The sequence below is a fragment of the Penaeus japonicus genome, unplaced genomic scaffold, assembly GCF_977035675.1.
Source record: "Penaeus japonicus unplaced genomic scaffold, GWHDUDI00000001_assembly GWHDUDI00000007, whole genome shotgun sequence".
Classification (NCBI taxonomy): Eukaryota; Metazoa; Arthropoda; class Malacostraca; order Decapoda; family Penaeidae; genus Penaeus; species Penaeus japonicus.
The window spans coordinates 12,354,258-12,365,772 of record NW_028234409.1 but is presented as its reverse complement, the minus strand read 5'-3'; the positions used below and the strand labels follow the sequence as shown (position 1 = coordinate 12,365,772).

The window sequence follows — 11,515 nt, the reverse complement described above, 5'->3', positions numbered from 1 at the left end:
CTAAAAACACAAATATCCATACCTCAGGGAAGTTTAGATTGAACATTTAGCATATAATCCATACTAAATACCGTATGTAAAGCAAGAATCAACGAATGAGGACTGTTTGAAAAAAGTAATCAGACTGAGTGGCAATGTCAGAAGAAAGGTTAGTTTTTTTTTCTGGAACACACTGCGGTCTCGAGTAGCATATTCTAGTAAATATCCTATGTGAAGCTTAACAACTCTTTCTGGCAGCATAAAAGTACCATTGCAGTAGCATAAGATAAGCTGCCAGAGAAGCACTGGATAGTCATAGCTCGACCATACCCGTGAAGAATATGTACTAGATAATCCATGACATTAGAAGTAATACCTATAATGCTACCCGGAGTACATGATGAAGGAATTCGTTTCTTGTTAATCGTTCAGTATCTAGTTGCATAAAGTACTCGGCTTAAAACATACTGATTATGGAGTCTCAGAATAGGCTGACATTTCCTTAGCATCTGAAGAGAAGTTTAAAAATAACAGTAATAATAATAGTAGCAACAATAATGACGATAAAGATGATAATAATAACGATACTGATCATGATGATATTAATCAAAAAACACTATCTGAACACTATCTAAAATAATGACACCAACAACGAGATCATCTTTAAGATATATAGAAATATTGGGAAGTGAAACTTAAAGTGAATAACATCTCTCACAATTAGTCTAGTGAACATTTCCTTGCAATGCTTTAAGAAATGGATAAGAAAATTAAATAAAAACAGTACGGTAACCAGCCGTATGCTTATTGGTTTTGTTTTCACTGTATTTTCATTATGTAGTAATATATTCTTCCTTTTATATTTTCCTATTCTTTCCTTCTTAAAGCAGGTGAATTACTAATGCAACAGCATATCAGTATTTGAATTTTCTCTCTGAAGTTAATTGTATTCTATAAATTGATAATAGATTCCATGTTTGACTTCTAGGAACAAAGGTACTCTATTAACATCCACGGTGGTATGGAATGAAAAAAATGGTCTTTCAGGGCAAAACAAAACAAAAAATAGGTAACCTTTTGAAATATAAACCGTTAGAATTAAAAACCATACATAAAAGACAAGAAAGTTCCCTTCATATCGAGAGTATTAGTACATCAGCGCCATCTATTTATCTCGTGGCAAACTAGAAGGTTGTGAAATAAGATTTGCCTTATTGCTTAGTAAAAACCTCTCTATTTGTTTATATTGCTGAACAAAGTCAGCAATAAAAACTAATGACAACTTCGAATGTTACATATATTTTTTTCTGGCTTATATGTTTCTTGGTATCTGGCATGTGATATTGAAATGGATGATTTACAGCAAGAACCTTACACCAGTCTGGAATAATTTCTGAAAATAATACCGTTCATTTGTATCAGTGTCGTTACTAAGCGGGAAATCATATTTTTTTTCTTTACTGATCCTTTCATGGTTAGGCCTACTCTTTAACTGGTCCGGGAACTTCATCCACGCAAGAATAAAACACTAACGTATTGGCATACATTGACTTGATAGTTAATCTATTTTCGCAAATTATTTGACCAGATACTTGTCGTCCAAGGAATAAAACTGTCTTTATGTTCTTTGTTTGGCGTCTAGCAAAAAAACAGTTATTTTTGAAGTGTTTTATTTGAGGCAGATTTTTTGGCCAAATACGTTAAATTTGTTAGGCCGTAAAAAAGGAAGACTGTAATGGCCAAACCAATTTGGCCGAAATTTGTCCTAAAGGTCAGAAATACGATGAAATAATTAGACAAATATCTGCTTTCTCTCCCTCCCGACATGCAGTACGCAGTAGTTTAAAATATAGGAAACGAACATGTCCGACCACTCTCTTGCGACTCGTGGTGAATCTCCTTCAGATTTTGTGTCAATTAAGTCTGGAGTCTTGCAGTACAAGACATAATCAAGAAAACGTGTCTTCAGAATATCGGTTGATTATACCCTAGCTTGTCCAGTAACACAAGTTAGCAATGTGGTGGCTGAAAGAATATTCTATATGCAATCATCTGCATTCGCTCGCGAAGGCAAGTGCTGTATAGACTTCAAGGTAACAACCCGCATGATGGAGCTGTTCAACATTGCAAATGTATATAGCACTACAGACTTATGGTGAAACAGGTGAATTACTTGACACATTTTACCTAATATCTCGGTTTCATGAACAAGGTAAGGCATTACACTTCATTTGTTTACTTATCTAAGTATATTTTTGTGTTGTAGCGGCGTATAACTCATAAGCCCCATTATTTCATTATTGCTGTTGTGTCGGATTTGGCCGAATGTTTCTCAAACTTAGCCGAATCTGGTAAAAATTTGGCCGATATGACTGAGTTTGGGAGAATTTTGGCCATCAACTCTTATCGAACACCTGGCAATCCCAATTCTAATACGAATCAAAAATATGAAATAGAATAATAACACCAACTTGTTTAGTATATAAGTCAACGAACATATACAAAGTACTATTGTCTAGTTCAGGAGAAAACCATCACATTCTACAACTGAAACAGGTAAAATATTCGTAAAAAATGAAAAAAAAAAAAAAATCTGTGACATATCAGCGCCATCTATTTATACCGCGACGAACTAAATTTCAGTGTCTTGCTTTTCAAGAACCTCATTCATTTCGGAAAACCTACAGCAAGAGAGAGCACATACACTGACACTGCTCTTCTTGGTCTTCGTAAAAATCGTGACACTCTTTTCGTGTGCACTCCACTATGGTAAGTTTTTGTTCCATGTGTCATTGTTATATATAACTATTTATGGTATATACATATAGCTTATTAACTGCCATGTTGTTTGTGGTATGATAGTGGGTTTTTACATAGGCCTATGCAGATAGCAGTAAGGTTAAATTTTGTAAACACCTCTTAAGTGACTTTCAAAGTACGACTTCGACTGTAGTCTATATAAATTCACTGTAATCTACGATACATATAAACGCAAAGTCTAGCTCGAAAGCATTCCAGTATCAAGCGATCGCCATGGTCTCAGAGCCCTGGTAAAGGCCAAGTAACCACCACCGCCCGTATTGGTTCCTTATTTATAACCACCACCGCCCGTATTGGTTCCTTATTTAAAAATGAATGGTAAGGGATGTCCGATAATATTCCCGGATTATACAAGATGGTGTTTTGTTGCCTTGTTTATGACCGTTGACCTGTATGGGGCCAATGGCGGATATCCGAGTATATTTTTAAAATTAACGCTTTAGGGCCCGTAACTGTCATAACCGTCTGTTTGCCTCTATCTATAACCGTTAATTTCTCTATCTCTCTCTCTCTCTCTCGCTTTCTCTCTTTCTCTCCCTCTCCCCTCTCTCTCTCTCTCTCTCTCTCTCTCTCTCTCTCTCTCTCTCTCTCTCTCTCTCTCTCTCTCTCTCTCTCTCTCTCTCTCTCTCTCTCTCTCTCTCTCTCTCTCTCTCCCTTTCTCTCTTTCTATTTTTCTCCCTCCCTTTCTTTTTATTTTTCTCCCTCTTTTTGTTTCTTCTCTATCTTTCTCTCTTTCTCCCCCATTCTCACCCCCTCTCTCTCTATCTGTCTATCTTTCTATCTATCATCCTACCTATCTATCATCCTACCTATCTATCTATCTATTTCCCTCCTCCCCCTCCCCCCTCCTCCCTCTCTCTCTCCCTCTCCCTCTCCCTCTCCCTTTCTTTCTTCCCCCTCTCATTCTCCCTCTGTCTCTTTCCATTTCTATTTCTCCTCCATTCCCCCCTCTCTCTTTCTCTTTCTCTCTCTTTCTCCCTCTCCCTGCCTTTCCCTCCCTCTCCATCTCCCTCCCTCTCTCCCCCCCCCCTCTCTCTCTCCCTATCCTCTCCCTCTCCCTCTCCTTCCCTATCTCTCTCTCTCTCTCTCTCTCTCTCTTTCTCTCTCACTCTCTCTCTCTCTCTCTCTCTCTCTCTCTCTCTCTCTCTCTCTCTCTCTCTCTCTCTCTCTCCTCTCTCTCCCTCTCTCCCCTTCTCTCCCCTCCTCTCCTCTCTCTCTTCCTTCCCCTCCTTCTCTCTCCCTCTCCCCCTCTCCCTCTCCGCATCCCCCTCCCTCTCCCTCTCCGCATCCCCCTCCCTCTCCCTCCCTCCCCTCTCCCACCTTTCTCTCTCCTCCTCCCCTCACTCACTGACTGACTGACTTCCCTCCCTCTCTCCCTCTATATTGATTTCTCTCTCTCTTTATTTCTTTCTCTCTCTTTCTCTCTCTCTCTCTCTCTCTCTCTCTCTCTCTCTCTCTCTCTCTCTCTCTCTCTCTCTCTCTCTCTCTCTCTCTCTCTCTCTCTCTCTCTCTCTCTTCCTCTCTCTCTCTCTCTCTCTCTCTCTCTCTCTCTCTCTCTCTCTCTTCTCCTTCTCCTCTCTCTCTCTCTCTCTCTCTCTCTCTCTCTCTCTCTCTCTCTCTCTCTCTCTCTCTCTCTCTCTCCCTCTCCCTCTCCCTCCCCCTCTCCCTCTCCCTCTCCCTCTCCCTCTCCCTCTCCCTCTCCCTCTCCCTCCCCCTCTCCCTCTCCCTCACTATCATTCTATCTATATTTTTCTCTTTCAGTATCTTTCTTTTTGTCTCCCTCTCTCACAAAAAAAAGACGATCATCTGGGTGGAATTTGCACGCGTTATCGAGAACTTTCCACGCTGATTATATGAATGCCTTTGACTGAACGGAGGGAGGGCCTTTGGAGCGAGTACTCAAGCGCTTGAGGTGAAATGGCTGTACATACTTAAATACTGCCCTTAAAACATTCAATAGAGACATTTACCATTACTTTGTAACTTTTGGGTCTTGCTGTGTACCCAGTCGTTTTGTTTCGATAAATGTGAATAACCCTTTATGTAATCGTGTGTGTATTAGATCACGTGTTGCCTCTTATTTTGCTTGATTGAATTTTGAGGTATTTTTGTTTTCATTATCGTAATGATCATTGTTGTTATTGCTTTTTGTTGTTGTTATTAGTAGTATAATTGTTGATTGTGATATTCATTAGTATTGTTGTTTTGTTCTTGTTATCGCCAACACCACCAACAACACCACCATCACCAACAACAACACCACCAACAGCAACAACAACACCAACAGCAACAACACCACCATCACCAACACCAACACCACCATCAACACCCCCCACCAACACCACTAACACCACCAACAACATCAACACCACCACCAACAACATCAACACCATCACCAACAACAACACAAACAACAACACCACAACCAACACCACCACCAACAACACCACAACCAACACCAATAACAACAACAACACCACTACCACCACCAACAAAACCAACACCACCACTACCACCACCACCAACAACAAAACCACCACCACCAACAACAAAACCACCACCACCACCAACAACACCACCACCACCACCAACAACACCACCACCACCACCAACAACACCACCACCACCACCAACACAACCACTAACACCAACAACAACACTAACACCAACAACAACACTAACACCAACACCAAAACCATCAACACCAACACCAAAACCATCAACACCAACACCAAAACCACCAAAAACAGCAACAACACCACACCCAGCACCCAGCACCCACCACCACCAGCACCAACCACATCCAGCACCCACCACCACCACCAGCACCCACCACCACCACCAGCACCCACCACCACCAGCACCCACCACCACCAGCACCCACCACCACCAGCACCCACCACCACCACCACCCACCACCACCACCACCACCACCCACCACCACCACCCACCACCAGCACCCACCACCACCAGCACCCACCACCACCACCACCACCCACCACCACCACCACCACCCACCACCACCACCCACAACCACCACCACCAGCACCCACAACCACCACCACCAGCACCCACAACCACCACCACCAGCACCCACAACCACCACCACCAGCACCCACAACCACCACCACCACCAGCACCCACCACCAACACCCACCACTACCAGCACCAGCACCAGCACCCACCACCACAACCACCAGCACCCACCACCAACACCACCAGCACCCACCACCAACAGCACCCACCACCAGCACCCACCACCACCAGCACCCACCAGCACCCACCACCACCACCAGCACCCACCACCACCACAACCCCACCACCAGCACCCACCACACACCCACCACCACCCACCACCCCAAACCCCAACCCACCCCCCACCCCCCACCCCACCCACCACCACCACCCACCGCCCACCGCCACCACCACACCACCACCACCACCCACCACCACACCACGCCCACCACCACCAAACCACGCCCACCACCACCAAACCACACCCACACACCCACAACCCCACACCACCAACACCACACCCCACACCCACACCCCCCACACCCACACCACGCCCACCAAACCCACACCACCCACCACCCACCACCATCACCCACCACACCACACACCACACCACACACCAACACCACACAACACCAACCACACCCACGCACCACCACCACAACCCCCACAACCACACACACACCCAACCACACACACACCACCACAAACCCACACACCACCCCACCCCACCACACCACAACACCCACCACACACCACACACCACCACACACCCAACCCCCCCACCACCACACACACCCACCACACACCACCCCACCACCCAAACCCCCACCACCCAACACACACCACCACACACACCCCACACACCCACACACACCCACCACACCCCACACACCACACACACAACCACACCACCCACACACCACCACACCAACACCCCACCACACCACACCACCACACCACACCACACCACCACAACACCACCACACACACACACTCCACACCACCACTAAACCACACCCACCAACACACCCCACAACCACACCACACCAACACCACCACACCACCCCCACCACCACCACAACCACCACCACCCTCACCACCACCACACCCACCACCCCCCCACCCACCACCACCCCCCCCACCACCACCACCACACCCACCACCACACCACCACACTCTCCACCACCACACTCACCACCACCCACCACCACCACCACCCACCACCACCACTAGCACCCACCACCACCAGCACCCACCACCACTAGCACCAACCACCACCAGCAGCACCCACCAACACCACCACCACCCACCACAAACACCCACCAGCACCCACCACCACCACCACCACCACCAACCACCACCACCAACACCACCACCACCCACCACCACCAGCACCCACTACCACCACCAGGAGCACCCACCACCAGCACCAACCACCAGCACCCACCACAACCACCAACACCCACCATCACCAGCACCCACCAACACAACCACAAGCACCCACCACCACCACCCACCACAACCACCCACCACCACCAGCACCCACCACCACCCACCACCACCCACCAACACCCACTACCACCACCACCACCACCCACCAGCACCCACCACCACCACCCACCACCACCACCACCAGCACCCACCACCACCACCACCAGCACCCACCACCACCACCAGCACCCACCACCACCACCAGCACCCACCACCACCAGCACCCACCACAAACACCCACCACCACCAGCACCCACCACAAACACCCACCACCACCAGCACCCACCACCCACCACCACCAGCACCCACCACAAACACCCACCACCACCAGCACCCACCACAAACACCCATCACCACCACCAGCACTCACCACCACCAGCACCCACCACCACCACTAGCACCAACCACCACCAGCACCAAACACCACCACCACAACCACCAGCACCCACCACCATCACTAGCACCATCCACCACCAGCACCCACCACCACCACTAGCACCAACCACCACCAGCACCCACCACCACCACCAGCACCCACCACCACCAGCACCCACCACCACCACTAGCACCAACCACCACCAGCACCCACCACCACCACTAGCACCAACCACCACCAGCACCCACCACCACCACTAGCATCCACCAGCACCCACCACCACAAGCATCCACCAGCACCCACAACCACCACCCACCACCACCACTAGCACCAACCACCTCCACAACCCACCACCACCACCACCACAACAACCACCACCAGCACCCACCACCACCACCAGCACCCACCACCACCACTAGCACCAACCACCACCACCAGCACCCACCACCACCACTAGCACCAACCACCACCAGCACCCACCACCACCAGCAGCACCCACAACCACCAGCACCCACCACCACCAACACCCACCACCACCACCAACACCAGCACCCACCACCAGCACCCACCACCACCACTAGCACCAACCACCACCAGCACCCACCACCAACACCCACCACCACCAATACCCACCAACACCAACACTCACCACCAACACCCACCACCTACACCCACCACCACCACCCACCACCACCACCAACACCCACCACCACCAGCACCCATCACCAGCACCCACCAACAACACCAATACTACCAATACCACCAACTCCACCACCATCACCAACTCCACCACCATCAACACCAACACCATCAACAACAACACCAACACCATCAACAACACCACTACCAACACCCACAACTACCCGCCACCATCACCCACTACCACCACCAACACCCACTACCACCACCAACACCCACTACCACCACCAACTACCACTACCACCTCCAACACCCACTACCACCACCAACACCCACTACCACTGCCAACACCAACACCCACCACCACCAACAACAACACCACCCACCAACCTCCACCCACCACCATCACCCACCCCCTCATCATCATCACATTATGTCACCACCATCTTAATCTCTCAAACAATTTCCAGAAGTTACTCGCCAGGCTCCGTCTGAACACGAATACCCGTTTGCGTGTCCTTCTCATAGTGCTCGGATTCTCGGGATTAGTAAGTATGTCATTAATAGGGGGGGGGGAGACGGAAAGAATCGTGTCTATTAAGAAATGTGAGATAGATGGGCACAAATTGCATATGCTAATGTGTGTACAAGGTTGCATCCTCATTTCCGGAATGGAAATTTTAACACAATAAATGGAGAACAAATATATGATAAACAATTTTTTTTTTTTTTAGCTAATTAATTATTCATATTTTTATTCGTTCAAGAACAAATGTATCTTATATAATGTACAATATATAACAAGATGTTTTTTTTCCCCCAGGTGATATGGGCTTCAATAATAAGCTGTGTCCTTCGCACCGCCTTCAGCCTAACTCCCCCGTTGCTGTACCTCCAGATCGTCGTCAACTTCGGGTACATCGTCTGCACTTCGAGTATAGTTTTCAGCATCTTGGTGAGTTCCCCTTCAAGGTCTCTGGCTGGATATCTCGAGTTTTTTATGTTGCAGACTTTATTGCAGAGTCATGGGTGTTGGGGATGTTTTCTTTCCCCAATACGTAACGGAGGCTTATCGGAATGTTATCAGTGAGCCTGTACTGTTCGGGTGGAGGTGGTAGAGGGAGTTGAATTGCTGGCTCTCCAGTTCCTTTGCCTCTCTTTCTCTCTCTCTGTGTGTGTTCTCTCTCTCTGTGTGTGTTCTCTCTCTCTGTGTTCTCTCTCATCTCTCTCTGTGCTCTCTCTCTCTCTGTTCTCTCTCATCTCTCTCTGTGCTCTCTCTCTCTCTGTTCTCTCTCATCTCTCTCTGTGTTTTCTTTCTCTGTGCTCTGTGCTTTCTCTCTCTCTGTGTTTTCTCTTTCTCTCTGTCTGTGCTTTCTCATTTTCTTTCTCTTTTTCTGTGTTCTCTGTCTGTCTCTGCTCTCTCTCTCTCTCCCTTTCTCTCTCTGTTGTCTCTCTCTCTCTGTTGTCCCTCTCTCTCTGGGTTCTCTCTCTCTCTCTGTTGTCCCTCTCTCTCTGGGTTCTCTCTCTCTCTCTCTGTTATCTCTCTCTGTGTTATTTCTCTCTCTGTTCTCACTCTCTCCTCTCTCTCCTTCTCTCCCTCTATGCTTTCTCTCTATCTCTATGCTTTCTATCTCTCTATGCTTTCTCTCTCTCTCTGTGTTCTCTCTCTCTCTCTCTGTGTTTCCTCTCTCTGTGCTCTCTCTCTCTCTGTGTTGTCTCTCTCTGTGTCTCTCTCTCTGTGTTCTCTCTCTCCCTCTCTCCCTCTCTCTCTCCCTCCCTCTCGCCCTCTCTCTCTCCCTCCCTCTCGCCCTCTCTCCCTCTCTCTTTCTCCCTCCCTCCCTCCCTCTCTCTCTCTCTTTCTCTCTTACTATCTCTCTTACTCTCTCTCTCTCTGTGCTTTCTCTTTCTCTCTCTGTGCTTTCTCTTTCTCTCTGTATGCTTTCTCTCTGCTTTCTCTCTCTTTCTGTGCTTTCTCATTCTCTTTCTGTGTGTGCTTTCTCTCTTTCTCTATTTGTGCTTTCTCATTCACTTTGTCTGTGCTCTCTCTCTGTTCTTTCTCCCTCTCTCATTGTGTTTTCTCTCTCTCTGTTCTTTCTCCCTCTCTCTTTGTACTTTCTCTCTGTGCTTTCTATTTCTTTTTCTCTGTCTGTGCTTTCTATTTTTCTTTCTGTGCTATTTCTCTTTCTCTGTCTGTGCTTTCTCTTTCCCTCTCTCGTTCTCTCTCTCTCTCTCTCTTTCTTTCTCTCTCTGTGTGCTTTCACTCTCTGTGCTTTCACTCTCTCTTTGCTTTCTCTCTCTCTGTGCTTTCCCTTTCTCTCTGTGCTTTCCTTCTCTCTGTGTGCTTTTCCTCTCTCTCTGCTTCTCCTCTCTCTCTGCTTTTCCTCTCTCTGTTTTCCCTCTCTCTCTGCTTTCTTTCTCTCTCTGCTTTCTCTCTCTTTCTGTGCTTTCTCTCTTTATGTGCTTTCTCTTTTTCTCTGTCTGTGCTCTTTCTTTGTCTCTACTCTTTCTCTCTCTCTCTCTCTCTCTCTTTGCTTTCTCTCTCTCACTCTTTGCTTTCTCTCTGTCTGTGCTTTCTCTCTGTGGTTTCTCTCTCTCTCTGTGCTCTATCTCTCTCTTTTTCTGTGCTCTCTCTATCTGTTGTCTCTCTCTCTCTCTGTTGTCTCTCTCTCTCTGTTCTCTCTCTCTCCTCTCTCTATGCTTTCTCTCTCTCTCTATGCTTTCTCTCTCTGTGTTTTCTCTCTCTCTCTCTGTGTTCTCTCTCTCTCTGTGTTCTCTCTCTCTCTGTGTTCTCTCTCTCTCTCTCTGTTGTCTCTCTTTCTCTGTATTCTCTCTCTTTCCCTCTCTCCCTCCCTCCTTTCTTCTCTCCCTTTCTCCCTTTCTCCCTTTCTCTCTGTGTTCTCTCTGTATTCTCTTTTTCTCTGTGTTCTCTCTTCCTCTCTCTCCCTCCCTCCCTCTCTCTCCCTCTCTCCCTCCCTCCCTCTCTCTCCCTCTCTCCCTCCCTCCCTCCCTCTATCTCTCTCTCTCCCTCCCTCCCTCCCTCTATCTCTCTCTATGCTCTCTATCTCTCTCTGTGCTTTCTCTTTCTCTCTCTCTGCTTTCTCTCTGTATGCTTTCTCTCTCTCTGTGCTTTCTCTCTCTCTGTGCTTTCTCTCTCTCTGTGCTTTCTCTCTCTCTGTGCTTTCTCTCTCTGTG

The 11,515-nt window shown here is 47.8% G+C and overlaps 1 protein-coding gene across 6 annotated transcripts in view; it reads left to right on the top strand.

Moving 5' to 3' along the window:
* Positions 1-1,896: 1,896 nt before the first annotated feature.
* The window catches only part of LOC122245419 (uncharacterized), a 17,584-nt gene continuing 7,965 nt past the window's right edge, over positions 1,897-11,515 (top strand). The window contains exons 1-3 of one of the 6 annotated variants that reach the window (XM_086538437.1): positions 1,897-2,143; positions 8,797-8,871; positions 9,147-9,278. In XM_086538437.1, coding sequence (XP_086394563.1) covers positions 2,132-2,143; positions 8,797-8,871; positions 9,147-9,278 — 219 coding nt within the window. In that variant the 5' untranslated portion in view covers positions 1,897-2,131. Of the gene's footprint in view, positions 2,192-2,632; positions 2,749-8,793; positions 8,872-9,146; positions 9,279-11,515 lie in introns of those variants that run through there. The other 5 variants (XM_086538435.1, XM_086538436.1, XM_086538438.1 and 2 more) reach the window with 5 other exon arrangements.